We start from the raw sequence: 16291 nt of genomic DNA on the forward strand, positions 1-16291 counted from the left end.
GGCAGCAGCCGATATACTTCGTAGGTAGAACATTGCAAGGACCTGAGCTCTGATATCAGAAGCTGGAAAAGGTGGCATTCACCCTACTCACCACAGCAAGAAGGTTCCGACCTTACTTCCAAGGGCATCGAGTGGTCTTCAGAACCAACCATCCCATCAGACAAGTGCTACACAAGCCGGATCTAGCTGGAAGGATGATTAACTGGGCCGTTGAGCTCTCGGAGTTCGACATATCTTACGAGCCCCGGCAGGCAATCAAGTCTCAGGCCTTGGCCGACTTCGTCATAGAGCTCACCTCCCCTAAAGATAAAGAAAAAGAGAATGAAGACCTTTGGACGATATACGTCGACAGATCCTCAAACTCTAAGGGAAGCGGAGCCGGGGTGGTAATAGAGAGGCCGGAGGGAGTGCCCATCGATCATTCACTCTATTTGGCATTTCCGACCTCCAATAACTAAGTCGAGTATGAGGCCTTCATTGCAGGAATCATACAGGAAAAGGAGCACGGAGCAAGACAGATAAAAATCCTCAGTGATTCGCAGCTGGTAACTTCACAAATTGAAGGAAAGTATCAAGCTAAGGGGCCCCTCATAATGAAATACCTCCAACAAGTCAAAGAGATGTTGGTCGAGTTTGATGAGGTGGTGGTCCAGTACATACCTCGAAATGAGAATAGTAGAGCAGACATCTTGTCAAAGCTCGCAAGCTCGAAGGGATCAGGAAATCATCGTACAGTGATACAGCAAAGCATCCCAGAGCCGACCTGCGTCATGGTAATAACCTAGAATGAAGACTGGAGAAGGCCAATAGTGGCCTACTTGGAAAAAGGAGTCCTGCCTGACGAGGCCCAAGAGGCTAGAAAGCTCGTAAGAAACTCTGCCTGCTTCACTATAGTAGAAGGGCAGCTCTACAAAAGAGGTTTCTATACACCCATGCTGAAATGCCTAAATAAGAATGAAGCTGAATACGCCCTGGCCGAGATCCATGAAGGAATAAATGGGCATCACATGGGAGGAAAAGCTCTAGCCAGGAAGGCAATTAGGGCAGGGTACTACTGACCTACTATGGAGGCGGACGCGGAACAACACGTCAAAAGATGCGAACAATGTTAGAAGCACAAACCCATCCTTCGTGCACCTCATAAAGAGCTACAAACCATCACGGCACCCTGGCCATTCTACAAATGAGGGATGGACCTGTTGGGACCTTTCACCGCGGCTAAAGGACAACTCAAATGGTTGATAGTAGTGGTTGACTACTTCACCAAATAGATTAAGGCTGAACCCCTCACCACCATAACCTCGGCCAGGATTCAGAGATTCTTTTAAAGAAACCTGATCAGCCGATTTGGAATCCCTGCCGAGATCATTACAGACAATGGAACATAATTCACTGATAAGAAGTTCCAAGAGTTAATGGCCGACTTCAAGATCACACACCGGTTTGCCTCAGTGGAGCACCCTCAGACAAATGGACAAGTCGAGTCAGCTAACAAGGTGATCATTGTTGGATGGTTTGCTGTTGGTGGAAAAATATATATTTTGATGGAAGACGTTCCTCTATTCTAAATTAGCAAGAAAAAATATATTTGTTCCCTTAGTTCCAACCCAAGTGTACAAGTGCACGCATCAAGTAATAATGAGTGTATTAATGCCCAGATTATCGTTTCCACGAGGATAGAACTCTAAATAATGCCTTAAACTATTTTATAAAGAATAAAAATGAGAAGAAAAGTTAGTGATTGAACTGTCTGGTCAAATGTTCCCTACTGCCTTGACAACGTTCCTCAAGAACAGTAAGTTCAGTCTGATGGCAAACAACTCCTTGCGTCGTTATATATGTGATCCTTCTTGATGAGAGAAGGCACAACAATAGTCATTGGAGGTTGATAGATACAATAGTTGAATAGATTAAAAATAACATAGTGATAACTATACTCAAGAGACAACAAGGTGGATGGTTTTAAAACAATTTTAACACAAGGAACAGATTTACTGCTCCATTCTTAAATAATTATTTTCTCTGCTCAAGACTTAGCACTTTTTGGCTTTGTCTCAGTTTCTTAACTGCCAACTCTGATCCTCAGCTCATGGACTAGATGGCTCACAAGTTTCCATATTCCTATGGCTTCCTTGACTCCAACAGATACTTGGTACAGAATCTTAAAATGGACGAAGTGGCCCCTTATTCCTAAGGTAACCAATAGTGTCGTTGCCAAAACATTATCTTTCCCCACTGGCTAAGCTGTCTGAAATCCCTTCCTTAAGGAAGTTTCTTTCTCAGTATGTGTTCAATTTCCATTTATAGACAATGAATATAGCTTACTTAGCCAGAGAAATACAAAAAGCTTCAGTACAAGAGTTTTGAAAACAATTCTTTAAGAAATTTGCAGCTTATCCGTTCCACAGATAGTTTAGCCCATGGCTGTTACTTTAAACATAATTATTCTAAACTGAAGTTCCATAGACCCGAGATCCAGTTCAGAGATAACGAGTGGAAAGGAGAGAAGAAATACTTATATTGAAATGAAACAAGAAAGATTACAACAAAATATAAAGTGGAGAAGATGGTTGATGCTCGTGAGGAGTCTCAAGTGAATGTTATAGAATAAAGGAGAAGTGTTGCACTTAACTATAGCTACCACTATACAAAATTAAACTACGAATTAACTAAATACTACTAAGTGATCTCTTCTTAAGGAATTCGATCCCTTAGGAATTCGATGATGTCTTCGTGTTTGGGACGTCCTATTTATAGGCAGAAGAGTGAGTGGCAATCTTGTAAAATTCCTTGAAGTTGGTTTCTTGACTGTATGGACAGGACGGTGGCAACAGTGTTTGGAAGCTTGCAACTTGCTGGATGAGACAGTTTTTGTTGAGATTTGCCATTTCTTGCAATCTCCCATGTCTTGCTTTCTTCTAAGCCAATGAGAACTCTTTATTCCCTGCTGTACATGTTTCTTCATGCTTAATTGATGCATCGCCTCTGCTTTATGGAAACTTCATTTTACATTTCCTGCAAAGTGATCAGAAGTATTAAATGAATGGAGCAGGTGCAATAAATGCTCTCAATCCGTTTCCCTTTTAATATGTTTTCCAAAGGGTTACGTCATCATCCGTTCCACCACTGTGTTTTTGTCACAAAGATGTAAAACAAGTGATTTTCATGCTGAAGTTGCTCATCAAATGAGGGAACAAATGGTATTTTGCCATCAAAATGGGCTTAGATGGGAACGAATTTACGTCCCATCAAACACCCCAAAACTAAACTGTTGGATGTCCTCAAACAACTCAGAAATAATGATTTAGGCTACTCAATTTCAAAGAATAACTCAACATCAAAAACTTGAGCCAGTGAGCAATCATAATATATTCAAAAAATGAACTACTTTCCATAGGTGTCAAGTAGAAAGAATTTGTTCCAAGGTAAGTGAAGGTTGCTGATCTTCTGTCTCACTATCACTCAGGGCTTGGTGTTTCTCTGTCCATTCCTGGATGTGATTCTTCAGAACTTTCTTTTCTGCTGTTTTCCTATGAAGTGCAGATGTCTTCCCTTCCAAGGATATTTTGAGAGGAAGGTTTGTGAGGATGTGGAAGAATGGTGGTCATAATTATGGGGCCAAGGAACGTTCGTTTTTGTGCTTTTGAACTGGACTTTTCCTAGTTGAGGGAACACCTTGTCTTTTTGTACCTTTTTTTTAAGGAAGGTTTTCTGGTATCTTTTTTTGAATTCTTTTGAATGGCTATTCCCGTATTCTTTGTTTTCCTTCTTCTGTCCTTTTTGCTCATTTTGGATCTGTTCCTTGCCTTTTTTTGGTTGACTTGGTGACTTGTTGGTGATTATGGATGGAATGGAAGTGTTTGTTTGAATGAAAAGGAGTGAGTGTTTGGTTGGTTGATCCTTGTTAGTGAAATCCATATGTTCTTCAGCAATACTCACAACATAAAGGCAAGTTTAGAAGTTTCGTTGTGGTTACACCTCAGGAACGCTCTCATGAGTAAGTGTTTGGCCTTTTTCCGTTCCTTACCAGCTTTAGTTCACACAGATCAGCATCCCTCAAAAATCTGAAGATTAAATTCTCTTCATTTTTCCTATTTCAAGTACTCAAAGAAAGAATAAGAATGATTAATCATTGACTTTGTGTTTCATGTCATTGGCTATTCAAAATTGTACAGCCATAATACTATAACTGAAATGTGTGTACCAAGCAGTTTGAACAAAAAGATTTTTCATTTTTTTTATATGGGGATTGTGTGGTTAGTGAACCACCCCAAAACTACGTTCTTGGAACAGAATGTATGTTATTTGGACTTTGGAGTTGAACATCAGACGTTCCCTCCTTTTGGAAGCTATGTGATTAAAGTTAACTACCCCAAAACTTTGCTCTTTGTTAGAGAGCCACTGGGTTTCCTCCCAGTCAGTGCTTAGTTTAATGTCTTTAGCTAGACATGATACTTACCTTTCAGTTGGGCTCAGAAATAGGGTTACTCTCTTTTTTTTCATTGAAGGTTTCATCAGTGTATAGCTTCAACCTGTGCCTATTAACTTTGAAAGAACGGCCATGTTCAGATCCTTGAATCTCAAAAGCTCCATTTCCTGCATCATTTATAATTTTGTATGGCTCAGTCCATCTTGATTTGAGTTTTCCTGGGAACAGTCTGAGTCTGGAATTGAAGAGTAACACTTTTTGGCCAATTTTTAGATCTCTGTTCCTGATCCTTTTATCGTGCCACTTTTTCATCTTTTCTTTGTATAATTCGTGATTCTCATATGTGTTCCCTCTGAATTCTTCTAACTCTTCAAGTTGTAGCAGTCTCTTTTCTCCTGCTGCCTTCTCATCCATGTTGAGAGCATAAACTGCCCAGTACGCTTTGCGTTCTAGTTCGAGGGGAATGTGGCATGCTTTGCCAAATATTAATCTATATGGGGAACATCCCAAGGGTGTTCTGTATGCAGTTCTGTAAGCCCATAATGCTTCATCTAACTTGAGAGACAAGTATCTCCGAGAAGGGTTGACTACCTTCTCCAAAATCCTCTTAACCTCTCGGTTAGAGACTTCAATGAGACCACTGGTCTGTGTATGAGATAGGGTTGCAACCTTGTGTCTAACTCCATATTTTTCCAACAATCTCTCAAGTTGGCGGTTAATGAAATGTTTCCCACCATCGCTGATGAGACAGCGAGGGGTCCCATATCTGGTCAAAATGTTTTTCTTTAGAAATTTTATAACCACCTTAGCATCATTAGTGGGTAAAGCTACCGCTTCCACCCACTTGCTTACATAATCAACAACCATTAATATGAATTTGTTCCCACAAGAAGGAGGAAAAGGTCCCATAAAATCAATGCCCCAAACATCAAATAATTCAACTTCTAAATGGGATTGAGGGGCATTTCATTTTGTTTGGTTAAGTTACCTTCCCTTTGACATTTATCACATTGTTTAGCATATTGAAGTGCGTCTTTAAAAAGGGAACGCCAGTAAAAACCTGATTGAAGAACCTTGGATGCAGTCCTTATTCCACCCAAATGGCCTTCATACGGGGATGAATGGCAGTGTAGAAGGATTTGGAGTTGTTCCTCTTCTGGAACACATCTCCTTATCATCTGATCTGCGCATCTTTTGAATAATAATGGTTCATCCCAGAGATAGTTCCTGCAATCATGAAAAAATTTCTTCTTCTACATCCTGTTTGCCTTATATGGTTCCAGTCCTGCTGCAAGGAAGTTGGCTATATCAGCAAACCAAGGAACGTCCGTTTCTTTGTGATTTATGACAAATAATCGCTCGTCAGGGAACGTTTCCTTGATTGGTAGTCCCATTTTAATGTGTTCTAATCTGGACAGGTGATCTGCAATTTGATTTTCACATCCTTTTCTTTCTTTGATCTCCAGATTGAATTCTTGCAGCAGTAGGATCCATCTTATCAATCTTGGCTTTGTTTCTTTCTTGGTAAAAAGATACTTGAGAGCTGCATGGTCAGTATGAACAATAACTTTTGATCCTAAAATGTAAGGTCTGAACTTTTCACAGGCATATACTACAGCCAACAGCTTCTTTTCAGTGACTGTATAGTTCACCTGGGCTTCATTATTCAAAGTTTTGCTGTCATAGTATATGCTATGAAAGAGTTTGTCCTTCCTCTGGCCCAGAACTACCCCAATGGCTTGGTCACTTGCATCACACATTAATTCAAAGGGTACGTTCCAGTCTGGAGGCTGGATGACAGGTGTAGTAATAAGCTTGTTTTTGAAGGCTTCAAAAGCTTTCAGACAATCAGAGTTAAACTCAAATTTTATATCTTTTACTAACAAGTGGCATAAAGGTCTAGCTATCATGGAAAAATCTTTAATGAACCTTCTGTAGAAACCTGCATGCCCAAGAAATGATCTGAGTTTTGATATTAACCGGTGGTGACATCTTTGCTATTACTTCTACTTTGGCTTGATCCACTTCTAGCCCTTTTCTGGAAATTTTATGTCCCAAGACGATTCCTTCTTTCACCATGAAGTGGCATTTTTCCCAATTAAGCATCGGATTAGAGGAGAGACATATTTGGAGGACTTTCTCTAAGTTATCCAAGCAATGGTCATATGACGCTCCCAACACCGAGAAGTCATCCATGAAAACTTCTACTCCTTCACCTATCAGATCAGAAAAATAGAGAACATACACCTCTGGAACGTTGCTGGTGCATTACTTAACCCGAAAGGCATCCTTCTGAAAGCAAACATTCCGTATGGGCAAGTGAAGGTGGTTTTGTGTTGATCTTCTGGTGCTAGAGCAATTTGGTTATATCCAGAATAACCACCACTGGAGACATCTTTCTGCAGTACCTTCAATGATTTCATACCTGGATTCAAGAGTTCCTGTAAAAAATATCCTCCTACAGCAAAATCTAAATGTGATTGAGAAATATGGTCAAGTCCTTTATAAAAAGATTGTAATACTCCCCAACTCTCTACTCCATGGTTTGGACATTTTTTGATGTTGTCCTTGTATCTCTCCCAAGCTTCTTAGAGATTTTCTCCATAAAACATCTTGAAGTTAGAGAGCTCTGCTCTCACATCAGCTTGGCGAGACATAGGGAGAAATCTCTCTATAAACTTGTTGGAGAGTTCCTCCCACGAGTGTATTGATCCAGGGGTGAGAGTTTTCATCCATGTTTTTGCTTTTAGGCCCAAGGAGTGAGGAAATCACCTCATTCTCATACTTTCCTCTGTCACACCCTCAGCTCTAAAATTATCACAGATATCTTGAAATGTTGTGAGGTGTGTGTAAGGATCTTCTGCAGGGAGTCCATTGAAGACTCCAGCTTCTCTGATCATGTGAAACATGATGGGTTTCAGTTCAAAATTAGGTGCTACAAGAGGGAGGATTACTCCTCTCTCTGGTCTGTTCCTGAAAGAAGCAGCCAAAGTTCTAAAGTTTTGTTCCGGAGGAATATCTTCATTATTATTGTGATAAGCCATATTTCCACAAATTTCTTCCCTGAGGTTTCTTCTTCTGTGCAAGGTACATTCTGGTTCACGATCAAAGAGAAACTCAGGTATTTCAGTGGAGTGGTCAGAATCTGTTTCAGACTCTTGACTCATAAACCATAAAAACACAGGTTATATGAACAGCAGAATTAGTGACAAGAAAAATAAAGGAATATGAAATATACAGAGTATGTACTAAAAACAATAATAAGAACAAAATTTAGTGTTTCTATCCCCGACAACGGCGACAAAAACTTGTTGGATGGCTTGCTATTGGTGGAAAAATATATATTCTGATGGAGGACATTCCTCTATTCTAAATTAGCAAGAGAAAACAGATTTGTTCCCTTACTTCCAACTTAAGTGCGCAAGTTCACGCATCAACTAGTAATGGGTGTATTAATTCCCAGATTATTGTTCCCACGAGGATAGAACTCTAAATAATGCCTTAAACTATTTTATAAAGAAAGAAAATGAGAAAAGTTAGTAATTGAACTGTCTGGTCAAACGTTCCCTACTGCCTTGACAATGTTCCTCAAGAACAGTAAGTTCAGTCTGATGGCAAACAACTCCTCGCGTCGTTATATATGTGATCCTTCTTAATGAGAGAAGGCACGACAATAGTCATTGGAGGTTGATAGATACAATGGTTAAATAGATTAAAAATAACATAGTGATAACTACACTCAAGAGACAACAAGGTGGATGGTTTTAAAACAGTTTTAACACAATGAACGGATTTACTGCTCCGTTCTTAAATAGTTATTTTCTCTGCTCAAGAATTAGCACTTTTTGGCTTTGTCCCAGTTTCTTAACTGCCAACTCTGATTCCTCAGCTCATAGACTAGATGGCTTACAAGTTTCCATATTCCTATGGCTCCCTTGACTCCAACAGATACTTGGTACAGAACCTTAAAATGGACGAAGTGGCCCCTTATTCCTAAGGTAACCAATAGTGTCGTTGCCAAAACACTACCTTCCCCCACTGGCTAAGCTGTCTGAAATCCCTTCCTTAAGGAAGTTCTTTTCTAAGTATGTGTTCAATTTCCATTGATACACAATGAATATAACTTACTTAGCCAGAGAAATACAAAAAGCTTCAGTACAAGAGTTTTGAAAACAATTCTTTAAGAAATTTGCAGCTTATCCGTTCCACAGATAGTTTAGCCCATGGCTGTTACTTTAAACATAATTATTCTAAACTGAAGTTCCATAGACCCGAGATCCAGTTCAGAGATAACGAGTGGAAAGGAGAGAGGAAATACTTATATTCAAATGAAACAAGAAAGATTACAACAAAATATAAAGTGGAGAAGATGGTTGATGCTCGTGAGGAGTCTCAAGTGAATGTTACAGAATAAAGGAGAAGTGTTGTCACTTAACTATAGCTACATCTATACAAAATTAAACTACAAATTAACTAAATACTACTAAGTGATCTCTTCTTAAGGAATTCGATCCCTTAGGAATTCGATGATGTCTTCATGTTTGGGACGTCCTATTTATAGACAGAAGAGTGAGTGGCAATCTTGTAAAATTCCTTGGAGTTGGTTTCTTGACTGTATGGATGGGGCAGTGGCAACAGTGTTTGGAAGCTTGCAACTTGCTGGATGGGACAGTTTTTGTTGAGATTTGCCATTTCTTGCAATCCCCCATGTCTTGCTTTCTTCTCAGCCAATGAGAACTCTTTATTCCCTGATGTACATGTTTCTTCGTGCTTAATTGATGCATCGCCTCTGTTTTATGGAAACTTCATTTTACGTTTCCTGCAAAGTGATCAGAAGCATTAAATGAGTGGAGCAGGTGCAATAAATGCTCTCAATCCGTTCCCCTTTTAATATGTTTTCCAAAGGGTTACGTCATCATCCGTTCCCTCACTGTGTTTTTGTCACAAAGATGTAAAACAAGTGATTTTCATGCTGAAGTTGCTCATCAGATGAGGGAACAAATGGTATTTTGCCATCAAAATGAGCTTAGATGAGAACAAATTTACGTCTCATCAATCATCAACGGGCTCAAGAAAAGGCTGTTCGATGCTAAGGGAAATTGGGTGCAGCAACTACACCTCGTCTTATGAGGATACAGAACAACTGCCCAATCTGCCACAGAGGAAACTCCTTTCAAGCTGACATATGGGTGTGAGGCTATGATTCCCGCCAGTGGCGGACCCATGATATTTTTTTTTAGGTCTGCACAATTTTTTTATTTTTATTTTAAAGATCATAATCATGATTCAATTTTTGCTTCCACTTCAAAAGTAAAGCTTTGGTGAATCAACCAAAGTTTTAAGGAAATAATAGATAATGATAATTTAAAAAAAAAATAAACACCACAAAAGACATTTGTCAAATATAGTATAATTATAAGAGTTAATCAATCAAAAACCAACCTTTGTCGATGTCTATTTGATCCAAAGTTGGTCACTTTTGTTTCAAAAAAAAGGTGAAAAATTTCGTGAGATTCTCCTCCACTTGATGAAGATTGAATTTCAGGAATGTTGATGTTTTTTAAGATTTGGAGCTAATAAGGTTTATAAAAGAGAGAGAGAGAGAGAGAGAGAGAGAGAGAGAGAGAGAGACAAAGCAATGAGCTAGGGTTTAAGCTTTAAGCTTTTAATTATAGGGGTTGGTTGGGTTGGACATATTTTTTCCTTTTTCCTTTAATCTTTCTATTTTTTCTTTCTATATTTTTACTTGACTTGAAGCACTCATCTAATGTGAAAAAACAAATTTCCCAACTTTGTGTCTGCAAGTGCAGACACTTGCACTATGGTGCGTCCGCCGTTGATTCCAGTAGAGATCGAAGAATCGTCCTAGAGGAGGGTGCAAAGACTATAGGGAACTGTGGAACAAAACAACGAAGCACTAGCTGTAGAACTCGACCTACTAGATGAAAGCAGAGAGAACGACAGATATAAGAATATGATGGCTAAACGTCTGGTGGAAGCTAGCTTCAACAAAAAGGTCTGACCTCGGTCATTCCAGAGAGGCGACTTGGTACTGAGGAGAGCAGACATCGGCAACAAGAATGCCAGAGATGAGAAGCTCGCCACAAACTGGAAAGGCCCTTACAGAGTTAAGGAAAACTTGGGAAGAGAAGCTTACACATTGGAAACCATCTCCAAGAAGCCAGTGAAGAGAACTTGGAACACGGACAAGCTAAAGGCCTACTACAGCTAGGCCTGAAGTCTGACTTCCAAGAATTTGTAAATAAATTTTCTATTCTTGCAAATAAGACGAGCTTTTAAGCTCAGTCAGTAGATAGATTTACTTCTACGCAAATAAGACGAGCTCTTAAGCTCAGTCAGTAGGTAGATTTATTTCGAAGCAAATAAAATGAGCTTTCAAAGTTCGGCATTGTAAATAGATTTCATTTGAAATGCAAATAAATAAGTATTGACATCAATCTTGTTAGTGCATATCGATTTCTATTCAAGCAATAAAAACCCTCGAGCTTAACGATCTAATAAGGAATAAAGTTTTGTTGACGAACAAAATTTGCCCAAGATCAATCAAAACAACCTTGGCAAACCATACGCCGAGATATAACAGAACGAGATCAAAATTGAACCTCGAATATGCAAATTAAAAGAGAAGTAAATCAAAGCAACGATCTCAGAAAATCAAAAGGCAATACAATTGCAAGATTTAAAGCCGACCTAAAGCGGAAAATATGTTCATACGAAATCAAAAAGGGGATCAAAACCCCCATAACAAAAAGAAACATTATAAAGGTCGGCATTCCGACCCATTCATTAATCAGCACGTGGAAAAACGGCCTCATGAACCTCGGCTTCAGTCTCCTCCTCATCAGCAGAATCAGAGCCCAGAGATCCAAGAATAATAGCGCCATCCTTCACGTCATAAGAAACGTCCATCCCATCAGTAATGAGGGCAGGGTTCAGAACCTAGGCTTGAGCAATAGCATTAGCAAAGGTTCCAATGGCAGCATTCACGACCACGGCCTTCGCCTCTTCAAATTCAGCCTGCAGTTGTCAGATCTGAGCATCCTTGTCGGCCAAAGACTTGGAGAGAGTCTCCTTCTCAACCCTCAAACTTTCTGCCCTGGTGTTGGCCGACTCCGAAGCCTTCTTAGCCTCGGAAATCTCCAAGGATAGATTCTCAATTTTCACTTCAAGCTCGGACTTAGCCTTACCAAGCTTGTCATGCTTCCTCAAAAGCTCCTCCACCTTAATAGTGAAAGATGAGTTAGATGCAACAGATAGATCGAGCCTTTGATGATGATCTTGGAAGGGCTGGAGCAAAGAAGATGCTTTCAAAGAGTCATCCTCCAACCGAGCTATCAGTTCCTTAAGGTCAGAAGTCAAGGTCGAGCTGCTGGGGGGCTTCAGAACGGCCCTAAGTCGGTCCGAGACTCTGACCTTCCACAGCTCCCCAGGCTCCAAGACAATCACATCCCCTTGTGGAATCACCAAAGGCGGGGGGAGTGAAGATGATGAGGGAGGAGAAGGAAGATCGGTTGAGACCATCTCAGCATCCACCGAACTGCCACCAAGTATGGAGTCAAGCCATCTCTTCTTTGAAACCTCCGGCTCGAGGGAGAAAACCTCTTTAGCTTTCCCTTTGGAATTTTTCTTGGGCTTAGGCAGAAAATTTTTATACTCAGAACTCGTCATGCTAACTGCAAAAGAGAATCAAAGATCAAAATGTAGGTTATAAGTTATGCTATAAACAAACCATGAAGATAAACTACATGCCGAGCTCATAAAGGGCATCTTCCCCAAACTTATCTACAATTCGACTTAGATCAATAATGCCATACTCGTTGGCATATTCGATCAAAACGGAAACCGCCAACCTCTCCAAACTGGAAAGAGCTGCTACTGGGGTAGTATAGTCTTTAAGACGCCTTCGATAATGCTTTTGCGTTTAGTACAGTTTGAATCGGCATGATAAATCCCCGGCGCCCAGCCATTCTTCGCCGAACCAGGGAAGAGAGTTAGAACGAGATGCCACCTTAAAATAGGCATCCTTGAAACCTTTGAATGATTGGGAGTAAGGGATGAAAATACCCCTACCCAGAGTACCTCGGAGGGTTACCCACCCCTTCTTTTCTTTGGCCTCGGCACCAGTCCGGGCAGTATATACATCAAATAAAAAGAAGAAAAGAGAAACTGTACAAGGCAGACAGAGGTAGGCACACAATTGCTCAAAACCCCGAACAAAAGCCCATGAATTGGGATGAAGCTGTGAGGGCGCAATCCTAAGTCGGCGGATCACGGCCGTTTGAAACTCGGTAAGAGGGAATCGAATCCCCAACTTGGTAATCAGATCCCGGTAAAAATAAAAGAAATGAGGCTCGTCCAAGGTAGGACCCGAGCACACTGGATGATCGCTTGCTGGGAGAATATCAACCCCACTGGGGTCTCCAACCGAAAGTTGGGCTACGTCGGCAGAAGACATCGTAGATCGCATGTGGAGAATCTCAAGAAGAACCCAATTTTGGACGACGGACTCTTCCATAATTGTAAGAACCTGCACCGTTAATTAAGGTATTTAATTAATTAATTATGTGAAAATAGGAAATAATTCCATAATTGACCCTAATAATTATTAAGATGCTTTAATAATTATGGTAAGTGATTAAGAATGCTGAAAGTCGCTTTTCGGAAGAAAAGTGCAGATACCGGTTCTGCTAGTCGGTATAAATACGTACCGAAAAAGTATCCCAGAAAATTAATGTAAGTGTATGATAATTACTAGAATAATATATAGGACTTGTAAAACGATTTTCAAGTCAAAATAATGAGAACTGATGCCAGAAGCTGATACTGGCTATGAAAAACGCGTACCGGAAAGGTGCTCAGAAAAATATAATAAAAATATGAAAATTCTTGTAAAATTGAGTAGGTTATGAATCCAGAGTTTGGGATTAAAATGCTAAGCGTAGCAATTAAAGCTAATATTGTGTGTTTTAACCCTTAAGTGGCCTATAAATACAATAGTTGGGCACAAAACCCTAGGTATGTTTTTTTGAAAGAAACTCAGCGGCTGAGTGTGGCTTCTCTTTAGAGTTTCTTGGAGTCCTAGCCTTCTTCTCTAAAGTTTCCATTTTTTTTCTTCCCCTCTTCCATTAAAACACCACCCATCCATTAAAGCTTTAGTTGTGTTGAAGGAGAACCCTTTGTTGAAGATTTGGGTGCTTTCTAAACCTCTCAAGTTGTCATTTTTCTGTTCTAAAAAGAACCAAGGTAAACTTAATTATCCCTTTGTAAATCCATAAATTGGTTATAACCCTTGTATTATGTGTTACTGTTATTTGTGCGCTCTCTGTAGATGGCCATTGTTTTGCCATTTTTGTTTTATCGACTTGCTTGAATTCAAAATATAAGTCTGTACCTTTTGTACAAGAAATCGGTCACTGAGTCAATGTGTATAATGCTTTTTCTGAATCCACTATGTCCAAGTTGTTTATATATATGTATATATATTTATATATATAAAAGAACCCACAGGGAGTCGAACCCACAGTGAGCCAAGTATTAGAAAAAGTTCGTTTATCTATGTATGTAGTTTCATTTATATATATAAGACAGTGTGTATATATATATATATATATATATATATATTGTCAACGTATACATAGTCGAAGTTGTTACAGGGAGTCGTTGAAGTCATTGTTAGAAAAGTAAGCAATTATATTATATATATATATATATATATAATAAATATATATATTTTGTGGCTATATATATATATGTATAAAAGATAATAATTATCTAAAACTAAAGAAGTTAAAGGTTATGTCTCAAAAAGGATCTCTAGGTTCGAAATGAAAAAGAAAATAATATCCGATTGCCTTGGAATTTTAGAATATGTATATTGATACTATGATGGTCATTGAACCAGATCTGTGAGTGCATTGGATTCTATTTGTGGTGTGGACCCTTGTGATACCGAGTTCGAGTCGGAGGGGCATACGGGTACAGGTAAGCTTTCGTTTCCTCGGTTTAGCCATGTTGTGGTTCCACCATGTCCCATGGGGATATGGTATATGCATGCTGTGTTACATGCTTTTGATGTTTTGGAAATGCTGTTGAGCTATTATATGTTAGTGCCTTGTTGATATGCATGGAGGTGTTCCACCTATACGGTAAGCCTGAGTATGTAGAACATACAAGAGGGTGAGGTGCAAGGGGTGTTCCTTGTACTACATGTAGGGAATAGACGTATTCCTACATTTCTTTGGCCAGTAGATAGTGATTACACACATGCCATAGATATCTGTTGCACTACATAGTTTTCGAACTGATAATGATATAAATGCTTTTTGAACTTATATTGCACATGTAAGTGAGCTTGGGGTGGAAGATCATTGAGGACCCCTTGTCTTACTGAGATTTCTTGTTTAGAGATCTCACCCCACGTTTGGGGAATGCTTATTTCAGGGTCAGGTAATGTTGAGACCTCAGGCGGCAGGAGGCCGGAGCTGAGTTAGAGTGTTGTTATATTATGCTGCCATGATTGGATGCTGGATTTGTATGCTGTTTTTATGCTTATAGCTTCAGTTTATGTTTTGGAATTTTATGTTGAGACTTGTTGTTTACTATGTTTATTTGGTGAGCATGGGGATTGTCCATGACACATAGTATTGTTATGTCTTGTTTATGTCTTGAGTCTTTTGGAGTTGTAATAATGTATCAGGATATTGTCCGGATTACGAGATGTAATACCGTGATTTAGATACACACTTTATTTATATATTAAGGTATTTCAGTAGATGTCTTATTGCAATTTACATACAGGCGATATTTTATGAAATTGATTAAGTAATCAAGTTGGTAATTGATAATGACGTCATAATTGAAAAGAAAAAGAATATTCCGCAATTTTTAATTAAGCACCGCTTAATACGATGTAATGTTAATATTCCGAGTATACACGAGGTGTTACATTCTATGGATGGGTGGTGTTTCAATGGAAGAGGGGAAGAAAAAAATGGAAACTTTAGAGAAGAAGGCTAGGACTCTAAGAAACTCTAAAGAGAAGCAACACTCAGCCGCTGAGTTTCTTTCAAAAAAACACACCTAGGGTTTTGTGCCCAACTATTGTATTTATAGGCCACTTAAGGGTTAAAACACACAGTATTAGCTTTAATTTCTACGCTTAGCATTTTAATCTCAAACTCGGGATTCATAACCTACTCAATTTTACAAGAATTTTCATATTTTTATTATATTTTTCTGAGCACCTTTCCGGTACGCGTTTTTCATAGCCAGTATCAGCTTCTGGCATCAGTTCTCATTATTTTGACTTGAAACTCGTTTTACAAGTCCTATATATTATTCGAGTAATTATCATACACTTACATTAATTTTCCGGGATACTTTTTCGGTACGTATTTATACCGACTAGCAGAACCGGTATCTGCACTTTTCTTCCGAAAAGCGACTTTCAGCATTCTTAATCACTTACCATAATTATTAAAGCCTCTTAATAATTATTAGGGTCAATTATGGAATGATTTCCTATTTTCACATAATTAATTAATTAAATACCTTAATTAACGGTGCAGGTTCTTACATTCACCCCACCTTTTTAGGATTTTGACCTCAAAATCAGAAACATACCTGGTCGAAACTCGGGGTACTGCAGGAGAAGCTCGTCCTCACGCTTCCAAGTACACTCCTCAGGAGTTCTTCCGGTCCATTGCACCTTGACCATTAGAATGATCTTGCTCCTCAGCTGCTTCTCGCCACGATCGAGAATTTTGAGTGGTCCGACGAGAGTTTTCAGGTTCTCCCGAACCTCCACATCATCCGGTTGCACCACGTGCGAAGGATTGTACT

The 16291-nt window shown here is 39.3% G+C and overlaps 1 protein-coding gene and 1 non-coding gene across 2 annotated transcripts; one reads left to right on the plus strand and one right to left on the minus strand.

The window, feature by feature from the left end:
- Window positions 1-4462: 4462 nt before the first annotated feature.
- On the minus strand, window positions 4463-5296 carry LOC133313205 (uncharacterized). The gene has a single exon (XM_061514538.1). The coding sequence runs from the start codon at window positions 5294-5296 to the stop codon at window positions 4463-4465; it is 834 nt and encodes a 277-aa protein (XP_061370522.1).
- Window positions 5297-6964: 1668 nt separating this feature from the next.
- On the plus strand, window positions 6965-7071 carry LOC133313221 (small nucleolar RNA R71). Its single transcript, XR_009751790.1, has one exon. It is a non-coding gene; the product is annotated as a small nucleolar RNA R71 (small nucleolar RNA).
- The last annotated feature ends 9220 nt before the right edge of the window (window positions 7072-16291 follow it).

The sequence above is a fragment of the Gastrolobium bilobum genome, unplaced genomic scaffold (genome assembly GCF_033153095.1).
Source record: "Gastrolobium bilobum isolate Gb01-03AN ecotype WA unplaced genomic scaffold, APGP_CSIRO_Gbil_v1 utg24468, whole genome shotgun sequence".
NCBI lineage: Eukaryota > Viridiplantae > Streptophyta > Magnoliopsida > Fabales > Fabaceae > Gastrolobium > Gastrolobium bilobum.

Bases quoted from the DNA above. Each gene is read 5' to 3' on its own strand.
- LOC133313205 (XM_061514538.1), bottom strand. From the start codon at position 5,296: ATGGTTGTTGATTATGTAAGCAAGTGGGTGGAAGCGGTAGCTTTACCC.